At 44.7% G+C, this 15,769-nt stretch overlaps 1 protein-coding gene across 1 annotated transcript in view; it reads left to right on the plus strand.

The window, feature by feature from the left end:
* The first annotated feature begins 3,757 nt into the window (after positions 1 to 3,757).
* The window catches only part of tm9sf2 (transmembrane 9 superfamily member 2), a 34,396-nt gene continuing 22,384 nt past the window's right edge, over positions 3,758 to 15,769 (plus strand). The window contains exons 1-6 of the mRNA XM_052025625.1: positions 3,758 to 3,955; positions 8,455 to 8,522; positions 8,681 to 8,774; positions 10,460 to 10,587; positions 12,917 to 13,046; positions 14,437 to 14,558. Coding sequence (XP_051881585.1) covers positions 3,773 to 3,955; positions 8,455 to 8,522; positions 8,681 to 8,774; positions 10,460 to 10,587; positions 12,917 to 13,046; positions 14,437 to 14,558 — 725 coding nt within the window. The 5' untranslated portion in view covers positions 3,758 to 3,772. The remainder of the gene's footprint in view (positions 3,956 to 8,454; positions 8,523 to 8,680; positions 8,775 to 10,459; positions 10,588 to 12,916; positions 13,047 to 14,436; positions 14,559 to 15,769) is intronic.

Genomic DNA, 15,769 nt, shown 5'->3' on the forward strand with positions numbered 1-15,769 from the left:
AAGCTCAGTGAAAAGGTAGGTTTTAAGAAGGGAGTGACAGATGGAGGGAACTCCTGAGGCTCAGGGCCCAGCCATCCAGTGAGATACTTGGCTGTGGATGATTAACATTGGGGATAACAGAGTCAAACAGAAATAATTTAAACATTTTCCACACCACCTACAAGGCAAATATTGCAACGCTTTTATTTTTAAGACGCAAAAGAAAAGCCAGGGATAACAAAAAGTGTGAGAATAATCAAAGTTATAGATTTCAAAAGACATATGACTTGCAAAAGGCACATAAAATCCAAAAAAGTTAAAACTGTTGAAAATCTGTAACCTGCCAGATTGAAGCAGCTCTCTGGGGGAAGAGAGAAGAGAGCTGATTAATACATGAAGCACAGGCTAAGGGTTTTACTCATTTCACATCCCTCCAGTATTCGAGAGCCTGGTGCCTTAATCATTAGCCAGCAGCCTACCTGCAGCTTCAATTTAACATTTAAGCAGAGCCCTTTGAACCAGGGCATTATTGAGGATTAATGCTTACTCAGTCAAATAATCAGAACACATGAAGTTGGCAACATAAGAAACTGCAGATGCTGGAATCTAGAGCAAAAGACAAACCGCTGCAGGAACTCAGTGGGTCAGGTAGCATCTGTGGAGGGAAATGGACAGTCGACGTTTCGGGTCGAAACCTTTAATCTGGACTGCCTGAAGACCCTACACCTCAAGGTTCAACAACAGCTTCTTCCCCACTGCCGTCAGGTTCTCGAACCAACCTGAAAACCCCTAACACTACCTCGGATTATATTCCTCTTTTCTCTCAATTTGCATGAATGTCATTATGTTTATTTTAGTTTTTTTTGTCATGTAAATTATGTATAATTTATGTTAATTTAAGTCAATGTTAAGTTTGTTATATTTGTAATGTACTGTGTTGCTGCTGCAAAAAGCTAACTTTCATGGCATTTATACCCTGGGTGTATATGCCCGTGACAAAAAAACTTAAACTTGAAACTTTAAACTTGACTATCCATTTCCCTCCTGACTTGCTGAGTTCCTCCAGCAGTTTGATTTTGCTACATAAATATGGAATCTCTGTTTAATTGAATTATAAACATATCCCTGTAAAATTGTCAAGTGGTAAAATGCTTTGTGGCATTGAGAGCAAAGAATGGAGAGTTGGCTACAAGAGGAGTATTGAAACAAAGTTTAATTTCACATTCTTAAATACCTACATTTTACAGGGTTAACGTGACATTTGAATTTGGTTTTGTGGCCAAAGATTAAGTAGATAAAACATGGGCTTCAAGAAATGTAGACGTTGCAACTGTATTAGCTGGTGTTACTGTTCTGGAAAACTGTAGAAACAATCATGCTGTAAAACCTGATTTAAATTTCTGCTAAAACTAGTTTCCATCATCACAATCTGAAAAATCATCCCTTAGTAGCACAGTCCATCTGCAGAATGGTTAAATCATCTATTTCTTTATTTTTCTCTACATTAAATGTATGCCTTAACACATTGAGAAACAGTCACTAATGCCCATTATTAATTCTGCTGAATGTAGATTTATAACTAAAAGGTAAGGATTCTTTTAATTTAGGGTATCCAGTCCACTGATTGGGAGTAACCTGATTTAAAATTAATGGAAATAACTTATGGACAAATTCATTGAAGCATGTTGTTGTTCTGTTAGAGAGTAGAAGTCAGTTTCTTGGTGAACTGAATTGCTGTTGATATGTAAACACTTTTTATAATGTACTTACTGGTGCCTCTGCACACCCAGAAGGATCAATGTGGGTTTGAAATGACTTGCAGGACTAGTGGGTTTGGCAGAACGTGGCAGTGTTAAATCAGGAAGGGGCCAGCATGCAATGGTGCCTGAACTTTGAACCAGATCACTCGCATATGTGGATTTGCCTGTAACTGAATCATTTGTGAAACTTTGACATTAGTTTGCAGTTCTACCTGGACTGTGCTGATATTATGAGCACAAACTCAAGCCTAATGATTTTATTCCTTTTTGGACCATAAATTGATCTGTACGATCGGTATGCAAGACAAGTTTTTCACTGTACCTCGGTACAAGCGACAATAATAAGCCAATACCAAAATGAGATCATCTTGTGGATCAGGAACTTGCAGATCACATAATTACAAGGTACAGAACAGGAACATTCCCTTCGGCCCACAATGTTGTGCTGAACTAATTAAGTGTAATTAAATGTCTACTAAACTGGTCTCTTCTGCCTACACATCCATATCCCTCCATTCTCTGCATATTCATGCACCTATCTCAGAGCCTCTTAAACGTCTCTATGGTATTTGCCTCCACTACCACCCCTGGCAGTGCATTCCAGGTACCAACCACTCTCTGTGTAAAAAAACTTGCCCTGCACATCTCCTTTGAACTTCCCCCCTCTCATCTTAAATGCATCCCCTCTAGTATTGAATATTTCGACCCAGGGAAAAATATACTGACTGTCTCTCATCATTTTCTAAGCCTCTATCAGGTCTCCCCTCAGCCTCCGCTGCTCCAGAGAAAACAACCCAAGTTTGTCCAACCTCTCCTTATAGCACCTGCCCTCTAATCCAGGCAGCATCCTGGTAAACTTCTTCTGAACCCTCTCCACATCAGGGCGACCAGAACTGAATGCAATACTCCAGATTGGCCTAACCAGAGTTTTATAATTTCATGCAATTCATTCAGTCTTTGCCTGAAGTTAGGGATTCTTCCACCATTAATGACAGGCTGTAATGTGGACTGGAATTAACTTATAAGCCATTCAACCCAAATGATTTATGCTTCACACGAGTCTCATCCCACTCCTCAACTCACCCTATTCCTTTCTTTCTCCTGTACTTTAATCAAACAAAAATGAGAGATTGTCCTGTATTGCTGAAAAGGAATGTAGTTTATCTGGCAATCTTTCATGGCCTCAGAGTGTCCCCAAGGCAATAAAATATTTTGGAAATGTAGTCACTGGTGTCATGTGGGAAACACAGCAGCCAATTTGTGCACAGCAAGCTACCACAAACAGCAGTAATTAAAACCAGATAATCAGCTTCAACAATATAAATATTAACCAGCTCATCAAGCAAAACGTCCCTGCATTTCTTCAAAATACATACTCTCAAGGGATCTTTCATCTCTACCACAGTCTAACATCTTATCTGAAAGGCAACGCCCCCTCATTCCAGATGAAGGGTCTCAACCTGAAATGTTGACTGTCCATTTCCCTCCACAGATGCTGCCTGACCCGCTGGGTTCCTCCAGCAATTTGTATGTTGGTGCAGATTGCAGCATCTGCTGTCTCTTGTGTCCCCTTCAGCATTGCTCTGGTGGAACAGGGAGGGGGTAAATCTGGGGAGTGAAACCTGAGCCATAAACTTCTGACGCAGAGACAAGACCCAGTAAAAGAAAATTGAAGACGCTGGAATAAAAACAGTGCTGCAGGCGACACTTGCAGGCTTCTCCCCCCCCCCCCAGAACACTACGCAAAAAGATGTATTTCACTGTGTGTTTCGATGTACATGTGACTAATAAAGAAATCTTATCTTACTCAGTGGGTCAGGCAGCATGTGTGGAGAGAGAATTCAGGCCAATAACCTGCTGGCTGGCTAACTCAGTATTTCCAACATTTTCTGTTTTAAAACTAGAACTCTTTACTACAAAGCAACGTTTAGAATCGCACAACGAGACCCTTCAGCCCTTCGAGCCGGTGCTATCAAGTGGTCCCAAGCCCGCTGCGCCCTCTGCCGGCGGGAGGACTCCTCCGCCGTCCCACAATGCGGCGGGCGGGTGTGACGTGTCGGGTGGGGAGGCCGCGGCCGGAGCGGAGCGGGACGGTGAGGGAGATGATGTGTCCCCGGCTGCTGCTGCTGGTCGCCGCTCTCCGGGCCGCCGCCGCCTTCTACCTGCCCGGCCTGGCCCCCGTCAGCTTCTGTGAGACCGACAGCGACGAGTGTCAGGTGAGGTGGCGGCGGCGGGCGGTGCGGGGGGAAGGTCCCGGCGTCTGACAGACCCTGACCCCCGGGTCACCGAACCACCGCCCCCTCACCCTGACCCCCGGGTCACCGAACCACCCCCCCCCTTCACCCTGACCCCCAGGTCACCGAACCACCCCCCCCCTCACCCTGACCCCCGGGTCACCGAACCACCGCCCCCTCACCCTGACCCCCGGGTCACCGAACCACCCCCCCCCCTTCACCCTGACCCCCGGGTCACAGAACCACCCCTCTTCCCCCCCTCACCCTGACCCCCGGGTCACCGAACCACCGCCCCCTCACCCTGACCCCCGGGTCACCGAACCACCCCCCCCCCCTTCACCCTGACCCCCGGGTCACCGAACCACCCCCCCCCCTTCACCCTGACCCCCGGGTCACCGAACCACCCCCCCCCCTTCACCCTGACCCCCGGGTCACCGAACCACCCCCCCCCCTTCACCCTGACCCCCGGGTCACAGAACCACCCCCCCCCCCTTCACCCTGACCCCCAGGTCACCGAACCACCCCCCCCCCTTCACCCTGACCCCCGGGTCACCGAACCACCCCCCCCCCTTCACCCTGAACCCCGGGTCACAGAACCACCCCCCCCCTTCACCCTGACCCCCGGGTCACCGAACCACCCCCCCCCCTTCACCCTGACCCCCAGGTCACCGAACCACCCCCCCCCCTTCACCCTGACCCCCGGGTCACCGAACCACCCCCCCCCCGTCACCCTGACCCCCGGGTCACAGAACCCCCCCTCTTCCCCCCCCTCACCCTGACCCACGGGTCACCGAACCACCCCCCCCCCTTCACCCTGACCCCCGGGTCACCGAACCACCCCCCCCTTCACCCTGACCCCCGGGTCACAGAACCACCCCCCCCCCTTCACCCTGACCCCCGGGTCACCGAACCACCCCCCCCCCTTCACCCTGACCCCCGGGTCACAGAACCACCCCTCTTCCCCCCCCTCATCCTGACCCCCGGGTCACAGAACCACCCCCCCCCCTTCACCCTGACCCCCGGGTCACCGAACCACCCCCCCCCCTTCACCCTGACCCCCGGGTCACAGAACCACCCCTCTTCCCCCCCCTCACCCTGACCCCCGGGTCACCGAACCACCCCCCCCTCACCCTGACCCCCGGGTCACCAAACCACCCCCCCCCTCACCCTGACGCCCAGGTCTCCGAACCACCCCTCCCCCCCCCCTTCACCCTGACCCCCGGGTCACCGAACCACCCCCCCCTTCACCCTGACGCCCAGGTCACCGAACCACCCCTCACCCTGACCCCCGGGTCACTGAACTACCCACCCTCACCTTCCCCCCCACTTCCCCCTCACCCACCCTCTTCCCCCAACCCACCTACACCCCTCCCACCCTCGTCCACCCCCTCACCCCCCTCCCTCACCCCCATCCTCACCCTGACCCCCGGGTCACCGAACCACCCCTCCCCCCCCCCTTCACCCTGACGCCCAGGTCACCGAACCACCCCTCTCCCCCCTCACCCTCCCTCACCCTGACCCTTGGGTCACTGAACTACCCACCCTCACCTTCCCCCTCACCCACCCTCTTCCCCCAACCCACCCTCCCCCCCAACCCACCACCCCTCCCACCCTCCCTCACCCCCCTCACCCCCTCCCTCACCCCCTCCCTCACCCCCCTCACCCCCTCCCTCACCCCCCTCCCTCACCCCCATTCTCACCCTGACCCCTAGGTCACCGAACCACCCCTCACCCACCCCCCTCACCCACCTCCCTCATCCCCATCCTCACCCTGAACCCTGGGTCACTGTACCATCTCCCACCCCTCACTCCCCATCCTCACCCTGAAGCCCCAGTCACTATAAAAGCCCTCGCCCCCTGGTCACTGAACCTTCCCCACTCCACATCCTCACCCTGAGCCCCCAGTCACTGAACACTACCATCCCTCATTCCCCTCACCCCCCGGTCACTATGCCACCCCTCAGCCTCCCATATTCACCCTGACCCCTTCCCCTTTTCCATCACCCCCCCCCCACCCCACCATCACTGAACCTTCCCTCCCCCCATCGCGCCCTGCCCCTCCACCCCCAGTCGCTGAACTGCCCCAACCGCCCGCCCCTCCACCCCCCTCAGCCTCCCATCCTCACCCTGCCCCCTTCCCCACCCCCCATCCCCACCCCTCCCCCCCCTTTTCCCCCACCCCTCCCCCCCTTTTCCCCCACCCCTCCCCCCCTTTTCCCCCACCCCTCGCCCCCTCATCCCCCCTCCCTCGCCCCCTCATCCCCCCTCGCCCCCTCATCCCCCCTCGCCCCCTCATCCCCCCTCGCCCCCTCCCCCTTTCCCCTCACTCCCCCCTTCCCCTCGCTGCCCTTCATGCCCCCGCCGCCCCTCACTCCCCCACCGCCCCTCACTCCTCTGGTCACTGAACCTTCCCTCCCCCCCATCCTGCCCCGCCCCTCTGCCCCTCTGCCCCTCCACCCCCGGCCGCTGAACTGCCCCAACCGTTCATAGGTTTGCATTAATGTGACATCTTTCCTGACCTTGTCCTAAACTACATATTTTCAAGCATAGACTTCAAGTTTACAAATGTTTGTTGTTGGCTTCCAAGTTTCACATCATCTAACTTGGAACTGTATCATTGTTCCTTCATTGATACTGTGTCTAAGTCCTGGGTCTTGTTGCCGAACAGCATTTTGGGAGAATTTCTGTGAGTTCAGGAAAGCAGCTCAGCACCACCTTCTTGTAGACAGATAGGGATGGCCAATAAATATTGGCATTGTAAAAAATGTCCATGTTTAACAAAGGCTCAAAGGAAATATTGGGTTTCAGAATTGTCTTGGGAATTACATCTTGAGCATGGTTTCCCTGATGGAATTTGATTCTGGACTTTCTGCTCAATCCGAGGCCAACTGGCTGCTCTTCACTGAGTATAGCCATCAAACCAAGACAATGTCATAGATGACCTTTCCAAATGGGACATTCAGCTCAGCTATAGTGCAAAACATCAACACAGTTACCAATTACTAGTTGCTTTTCTTCCTGATTGTTAACAGAATTTGACTTTTGCAGCTGCCTTGGTGGGATTTTAAACTCTGATCTTTGGGTTGTTAGTCCCGATTTCTGGTTTACACGTCCTGTACTTTAACTACTGTACTTCTGTTTCACCCATATTTTGATAAGATACGATAGAGGAGAAGAAGGAAGCTGTTTATTTGAATGCTGAAAATACTGTGATTCGACGTAAAATCTTTATTTATATTGATGAATGAATCAACTATTCAGTATCAAACTAACTTCATTCAGCAGCCTGTTTTTTCAGTCATCCTTGAAAATGGATTTCATATGCGATATTGTGGAATAAGGATTCTTTGCATTGTTCCATGGCATTGAGCAAAACAGTGACAGTATGAATCGTGAGGTGCATTGATGCTGAATGTAAATAGTATGCACCTCTTTTTTTTTAAAAAGTTCTACATTTGATTAATCTGTTCAAAATCCTATTATTTTTTATCTTGTAAGTCACAGATTTTGGCAGGGCTGCTTTTTTTTACATCAAACCCTGAAGATGCATTCAGATGCTTGAACATAAGAAACAGAAGCAAGAGTAGGCCACTAGTAGAATCTCAGAATCAGATTTATGATCACTGACATATGTGAAATTTGTTGCTTTGCAGCAGCAGTATAGTGTAAAGACATAAAAATCTGTAAATTACAAAAATAAATAGTGCAACAAAAAGGAATAATGAGGTAGTGTTCATGGGTCATTCAGACATCTGATGGCGGACGGGAAGAAGCTGTTCCTGAATCGTTGAGTGTGGGTCTTCAGGCTCCTGTACCTCCTCCCCGATGGTAGTAACAAGAAGGCATGTCCTGGATGGTGAGGGTCCTAAATGATGGATGCTGCCTTCTTGAGACACCACCTCTTGAAGATGTCCATTAAGGGTCTCATGCCTGCTCCTCCATCCAATAAGATCATGACTGATCTTTAACTTCGGTACCACTTTACTACACTAATCCCATTTCCCTCATGTCACATAATACACAAAAATGTTTCAATCTCTGCCCTGGATGTATTCAATGACTGAGTCTTCACAGCCCTAACTTAGTAGAGAATTCCAGAGACTCATTACTTTCTGGGTGAAGATAGTTCTTCTCATTTTTGTTTTGAAAATGACCCCTAGTTCTAGATGTCCAGAGGAACCATCATCTCTGCATTAACCTTATAAGTCCCTGTTGTATGGTTCAATTAGATTATCTCTCGTTTTTCCAAACAAGTGTATAGGTCTAATCATCCTAAATCTCTTAAGGACATATCTTCCATTCCAAGAATCAATCTGGTGAACTCGCGTTAATGCAAGTATATTCTTTCTTGGTTGGTAAGCCAGACCTGTACACACTATGTAGGTCTCCTTGAGGCCTTGTATGATTGCCATAAGAATTTGAGATAGACTAAGCCAGGAGGAATTATGACAGCTTGTTTCTTTTTCTTTGTCCCCTTCCAGAGTACCATTGAATTATTTGTAAACAGGCTTGATTCGGTGGAATCTGTCCTACCGTATGAATATGCTGCGTAAGTAAATTAGAAGCCTTCAGAATCTATTTATACTGGCTGATTTATAAGATATTTTCTGAATTTATCTACATGTTTAAATAATATGAACAACTTGCATCTAAATTAAAAATATACTTCATTGACAAATGGTTGTAAAACCTTTCTTCCTGGTACAGGTTTGATTTCTGTCAGTTGGAAGAGGAAAAACGTCCTTCAGAAAACCTTGGCCAAGTGCTGTTTGGCGAAAGGATTGAACCAACTCCATACAAGGTAAGGATTTGCCTTTCTGCAACTGAGGTTTTTAGCAAAAAGAACAGTTTCTCATTTTATATGTACAAAAGTAAATGCCTGTCATTGAAAGGTATTAAAGTACAAAGCATCTGTCAGAGTGCAAAGTACCTGAGTCTCAAGATAAACGTCTTCTGTCAATTTCAATGATTTCAAGTTGCTGTAATATCTGTATTTTGCCTGATTAGTGAGGGTCAGATCAACCAGGTCTGATGCATATTGTGCTGTGCAGAGTGTCAAATTGTATTTTTTCAAAAGTTCAATGTCTTTTGAATTAACCTGTAACATGAAGTATTCGCAGATATAAGATTGTTAAGTCATATTCATGACACTTTAAGGTTATTGAGTATTCTGCCAAACTGGTTCAACCGGATAGTCACCTTCAAACAAATTTTATATAATAGCAGTGGCAAAAAAAATTACCCAAAGTCAAGTTCCTTTTCATTGGACTATTATTGCAGTCACAGTTTGCATAGTGGAACTGTTCAATGAAGTTATTCCCTATTTAAGGAAGCTCTACATTGTGGGTGTCTGGGGGGAAAAAAGATCAGATCAAGACCTCCCTTAAAGCTTAAAACTTTATTTTTAAGTCAGCAGTATTTCAAAGTTTAAGGGGAAAATTAGTTTATGGTGAAAGTTAAGTTTAATTTTGTTATTCACATCACTGGGTTGTCACATACTACTGTTCCATTTGCATCAATAACCTTGCGCAATATTAATTGTAAAAACAGAACATTCTGGCATTAGTGGATAGTGGTACAGTGATAACATATCAGGTTGACGACCAGTTCCTAATATCTGCAGTTTATGGATTTTCAATCTCTTTTCAACTGTCTTGTCACACTTGGTCAATGCTTTTTCATTTCATTTTCCTATTTACAAGTACAACAATAGTATGATTACAGTCTTTTTCATGTTGAGTATTCTCATTCAGTTGAGTACCATGAGAAAGGTTGATTCAGTATTGATACAGAATTACATATATATTGATTTCTCTCATTTTAGTATTCTGGTTCTTAATTTTATCCACCATTTCACTTCTACTTTTTTTCTTATTTCTCCAGCTTTTCGCTTCTCCCAGTTCCTATTCATTTCTTCATTCTTTCTTGAGTCTGTGAAATATAACATCAGCAGCTTACAATTATATGGTGGTTTTTAACTTAAGAAACCATCTAAGATACCTCAGAAGAATGTAATCAGACACACATTGGCAAACAAACCACAGGAGAAGATATTTGGACAGGTGATTATAAACTTGGTGTTTGATCTTGTTTTCAAATATTTAATTTTATGGGCACCTATGTTGAATAGTAGTAAACTGGCCACATGTAGATCAGAGCTTTTCCTCTAAAGTTGATGATATGATTTCAAAGGTCTTAATTGTGCAGTATTGCATATGAGATTTCATAACTGTCGCAATAAAGATTGTGAAATTTGTGATCTTTGCTCATACAATATGTACCTGTTAAGTCACTTAATTGTTTCCTTGTATCATTGCAAAGTTCTGAAAATCCACCCCCCCCCCTAAATCCAGAAATCGATGAAATGTGATCTGAAATGATAAGTTGTGCTTTCATTTTGCATTGTGAGCTGTTATGATTAATTTGAGGACTGCTCAATGATTTGTGCTTTAGAAACAAACTGAACAATGGCTTGTTAAATTGCAGTTCCACTTCAAGAAGGAAGAGGTGTGTAAGCATGTGTGCACAAAAGAATATGACGTTGGGAAAGCAGATGACAAATCAAAGTTGGCATTTTTAAAAAATGGCATGCATTTAAATTATCAACATCATTGGTGAGTAGTTAGAAGCCAGTTACTGCTGCTTTATATATAGTAAGCCTCATTTGTTCTGTCTATAAACATTCTGGTGCAAAGCTATATTCATACTATTTCATAGATCTGCCATACTGTTCCCATTTAAATTAGTCCTGTGCTTTCATTATAATTGGCCACATATTGTTGACAGAAATGGGGTGGACATCTGCTGTTAGTTAGACAGGCCTACTTTGCATATGAGTTTTTCTTCCTGGTAGGCATATAATTATTGCTTTGACCAGCAATACAAATGTAATTTCAGAAGACTTGCCTGTTAAGTGAAGGGCTTGAAAACAGATGCAGATGATGCAGTCAATTCTCGTGCAGCATGTTGCTCCAAGTTAAACATTTCCTCATGTATACAGGTGTCATCTTACACTACATGCACAGATCCTCAGGGTGGAGTTTGAATTTTCTGTTGTAAATGTCTTGCCATTTAAACTAAGCTAACAATTAAAAGAAATTTTGATAAAATGTCAGCTTAACATCTCAGTATTAGTCACTTAATTTTATTGGTGTTTTTATGTATATCATCTTGTGGAAGGAGCAGACGTATGAAAATAATTGGAAATGGGTTCCCAAAACAGGTAATGCCAGAGGTTACATTTAAAGAAAATTGTACATAACGCCAGAGGTTACATTTAAAGAAAATTGTACATCCTTTGTGCAGTAAATTTTGCTAAAGTGCAACTAAACTATTCAAGGAGGATATTCTAGCATTGGAGGCAGACCAGAAGAGATTCACTCAGCTAATTCCTGGAATGAGAGTGTTCTCCCATCATGAACAGCTTTTTAAAAAAAACATAGACCTGTATTCTTTGGAGTTTAGAAGAATGAGTGGTGATTTTATTGAAACGTGTTCTCAGGGAGCATGACAGGATTGATGTCGAGATGTTCCCACTAGTGGATGAGTCACGAATGAGGATACACACTAACAAAGTAAGGGAGCGGTCATTTAAAACCGAAGTGCATTGGAAGTTCTCCTCGGGTAGTGAATCTCTGGAATTCTCCACTCCAAAGGATTGTAGGGACTAGGTCACTGGAGGTATTTAAAAAGGAGATGGACAATTTTTGGTAAGATCAGGGAATTGAGGGCTCTAATGAACTGGGACTGAAGTGTTTTAAGGCCTGAAGCAAATCTGTCATGACCATTTTGAATAGAGTGACAGGCTTGAGGGACCGGGTGGCTCACTACTGCTCCTGTTTTTCTGTGCTCTTGTTGAGGGCAGATGTGCTGGGACTGACATTGAGCTAGGTGCTGGGCCTCTGTCCTGGGAGTGGAGTTGATGATGACTAAGACACTGGGTCCCTAGGCCAGGAAGTGAAGCTGATGGTGAGAAGACTCCCAGACTTCTGGCATTGGGAGTTGGGCAGGTGTCAAGCCTCTAATCCATGACCTCTGTGGGACATCAGACCTACCCACAGTTCAGCTAATTTTAACTTATCAAGTGCTATGCTACCTGTACAAACTATCTTTGGATATCTTATTTCAGCATGGCTTGGTGCTTCAATAGTTATATGCATTAATTAATATATCACATAGATCAGACAGATTCTAAGTTGTATTCCTCATCTACATTTACATAACCCATCTCAATCACTTGGTGAGTGGGAGTTGCAATAATGGACCATCATCCTTGCATCAAGGAAGAATTGTCCAGTGTTCTGACTTCAGATTTCAATGTATTGGTTTCTGCTGGGTTCGAGTATCCACAGTGAGGTGACCTCAGGCTCCAACTGAGTTTGAACCACCCTCTCAGAGAGAAGTTAGAAGACAAAAAGAGACTTAACGTTCAGTGACTGAAACAAAGATTACTCATGACTGGAAATGACAAAAGAGATCATCAGGAAAAACAAATGTCATTGCTGAAAATACATTTTTAGGTGGTAAGCTTTTTCTAAACAAAAAAGCATTGTTTAAGAAGCAAGTGTGACCTGTGTGCATGTAATTGCCACATTAGTCTGGAAACCAAGGAGAGGCAAGGGAAAGACAGGCAACCCTCCAGAACCAAGAGAAGAATGCATTTTCCCCATGTAGGAAATGTTGGGAAGGGAAATGATGGGAAGTTGTGGCATTGTGGTAAGGAAATAAATCCATTCTTTCCTATAACATTGAAGGAGAGGTGGGTCCTCTTGTTCTTAGGAACATAGACAATTGCTGGTAGAATGATGGGAGTGCTTAATGGCAGAATAACCAAGCAACAGAATAACTTAGTAATGCAGGTAAATGTATATGAAGGAAAGTATAGGGGTGCTTGTTCATTGATGTAAATTGTCTATCATGCATATCAATATGTATAATTTGCAGGATTATTGATAATATGCCTGTCACGTGGTGTTATGATGTGGAAGCTGGGCAGAAATTCTGTAATCCGGGATTTCCCATTGGTTGCTACGTAACGAAAACTGGCCGCCCAAAAGATGCTTGTGTCATTAACGTAAGTTTGCACATATGTTGGATATCTGAATGCTGACCCTAAAATCAGTCTAGTACTAGTTCTTGACCAAAGATTCAAACACAATGTCACTCGGTGGACAAGTGACAGCAGAGGTTGAAGCTGTTTAGAATCTGCACTGATACTTCCTGGATACTCAAAGTGTTTGGGGGGAGGGGAGAAAGTTAAAAATATTCCTTTCGCGTAAAACTAACTTCCCAAATCTGTCTGTGTTAATGCAGACTATATTCCTTCCCTAATTTGAAATCTACTTATTTTTGATTTTAGGCACCTTTTACCTCCTAAAAGTACTTTTATGGGAAATGTTTCCATAAGTTCTATGCCAGGTTTGGCACATCCAGTATTTTGTCTGTGAGGTGGATGAAAGCTTTGTCCAGTCTTGTTTCTGCAAACTGTGCACACATATCTCCCCAGCTGGGGGTCAGCTGGCAATGAACAAAAATTGGGAATCTTGATTTAAGAGTACAAAGACAAGTTTTTGCTTCCCAGCTGCTCTGCGTTAGACTTGACTGAGCAGCGCTGAACTGCCATGGAAGTTCCTTCAGTCCAATTTAAGTGCAGTTGAGGACTTTCTGCTGTCAGTTTTAGTTTCTATTATCTTTGAACAACAGTAATGTTTACCATGTATTCTCTTTGGTTCATTTCATGAGTTTGTGGTTGGGATCTAGCAACAAGAATTGTCTGCTTCTGTCCTAAGTGTGCAAACTCTAGGTCATACTGGATCATCAGAGCATCCCTGTTAATGTGTTAACGCTGGCAGTCAAATTGAAGCATTTTGTATGCAGAAGGTACTCTGCTTATATTAGGAAGAAATGCACATTTGTTTCCTCCACAAATACATTTATTTTTATAAGACTGCTATCGTGTGGTATGATGTTTAAATTCGAGTTATGACAGAGGAAGAGTCCCTTTGGCCCATTAGGTCCATGCCAGCAGAGCATTCCCAGCAGTCCCATTCCCCCTTGCTTAATTTCCCTGTAGCCCTGCAACTTAATCTTTCACATACCCATCAATTTCCCCTTTGATTCTTTTGGCACTTACCTACACAAAGAGGTAACCTACAGTAGCCAATTAAACTATCAGCATGTCTTTGGGATGTGGGGAATAAACCCATTGTCAAGGGGAGATGGTGCAAACTCCACACAGCACCCGAGGAAGCAGCAGTAAGTTCTGCACCACTGTTACCCCATATAATTGTTTTGCTTTTGAAATTTAGAAGCCATTGTTAATTAAGCAATAGAGGTAAATTAATAAATGCTTATATATTTTTCTTTAAGAAAGCCTTGATTCTAGCAAACAACATGCAGTTATATAAATCTTGGTACCAGGTATACGTAATTTTATGGCTTATTTTTCGCCTTCCATTGTATAGACTTCCTTCAATGCAAAGGACACTTACTATATCTTCAATCATGTGGATATCACAATATATTACCACAGTGAAGTTGAGAAATCTGGAGCAAGACTTGTGGCTGCTAAATTAGAACCAAGAAGGTATGCAATTTTTTAAAGATATGCAGAATGTTGAATGTTGCCAAACTACCTTGAACATATTAAAAGTCATGCATCTGAGTGCATTGTCCATTTAAACTTTCCATTAGAAATTCCTTTGTATTTCTGATGGAAAATCCCTGCGCCAAACCTATCAGTTATACCCTTCTCAGTGGAGATGCTGGGAGAAAGATGCATTTTGTGGTGGGTTTAGTTTGTGTTTGCTGTGCAAGTGCGGAGGCTTCAGTGGTCTGCCAGTGAGATGGCACTTTGGTGAAATTACCAGCAAGAATGGCACATCTTAGCCAACAACTTTGGAAGTTTCAAGTTACCCTGAAAATTTGCTGTAAATCAAACCTGTATTCTCATTGTGAATTCTGACTTTCTATGTTTACACAAAGCATATAGCTAATCTCTCACTTCACTTGTGGACTCGCCATTGAGTCCAGGGGCACTGAGTCATATCTGGTGCAGCCCCATTCATTTGAAGAGAGTTGCCAGCCGCCTTTGCAAGGGTGAGCTGTCAAGGACTGTTGGGAGAGGACTTTAGGCATTATCAAATTTATGGGACAGCTGTGGAACTGAGGCCTCGAAGTCATTGGGCACTGCATGGTCACAAAGGGTTATTGTGACCATTGGGATAGTGTGGGTGTTGGTTTGGATCAAACACATTCATTTGTGAAAGTTGACCCGCGCTCTGTCATAAATCAGACAACAGCAGAACCAAAGAACTTATGATTAATGCTTTATTTGTATAATGCTAGCAGGAGTGGGGGTACATGGAGGAGCAAACAGTGGGTGCTGCTTTTCCTTGCATGTGGCCCAAGTCAAGGAATACGGGGTGCTAATAAACTTAAATACATTGTTCTCCGGTGGGTGTCCACCTACTGCACTGGCATACCCATATTTGGGTATGCTTGACCAGCTCACGCTACCATTGGTCCCAGACAGGTTAACACATCTTTCACAGACAGTCGCAAACAACCTTGATCTTGTGGCCTTGAAGCTCAGCTCAGCTGATAAGGAGTTGCTAAACTTCAGAGCAGGTTCAAGCTGCCTACCAGGAGAGAGAGAGTAACCCTTTATTCACCAGAGCTCCCTTCCCATTGTCTTCTACACATTCCAGAATGTAATTATGTTGTTTTTGGTCATCTTTGTTGGCTAATCAGGTTTTTTTTTGACAGTAACAAGATAGAATATTATTTGCTAATTAT

The sequence above is a fragment of the Pristis pectinata genome, chromosome 11 (assembly GCF_009764475.1).
Source record: "Pristis pectinata isolate sPriPec2 chromosome 11, sPriPec2.1.pri, whole genome shotgun sequence".
Classification (NCBI taxonomy): Eukaryota; Metazoa; Chordata; class Chondrichthyes; order Rhinopristiformes; family Pristidae; genus Pristis; species Pristis pectinata.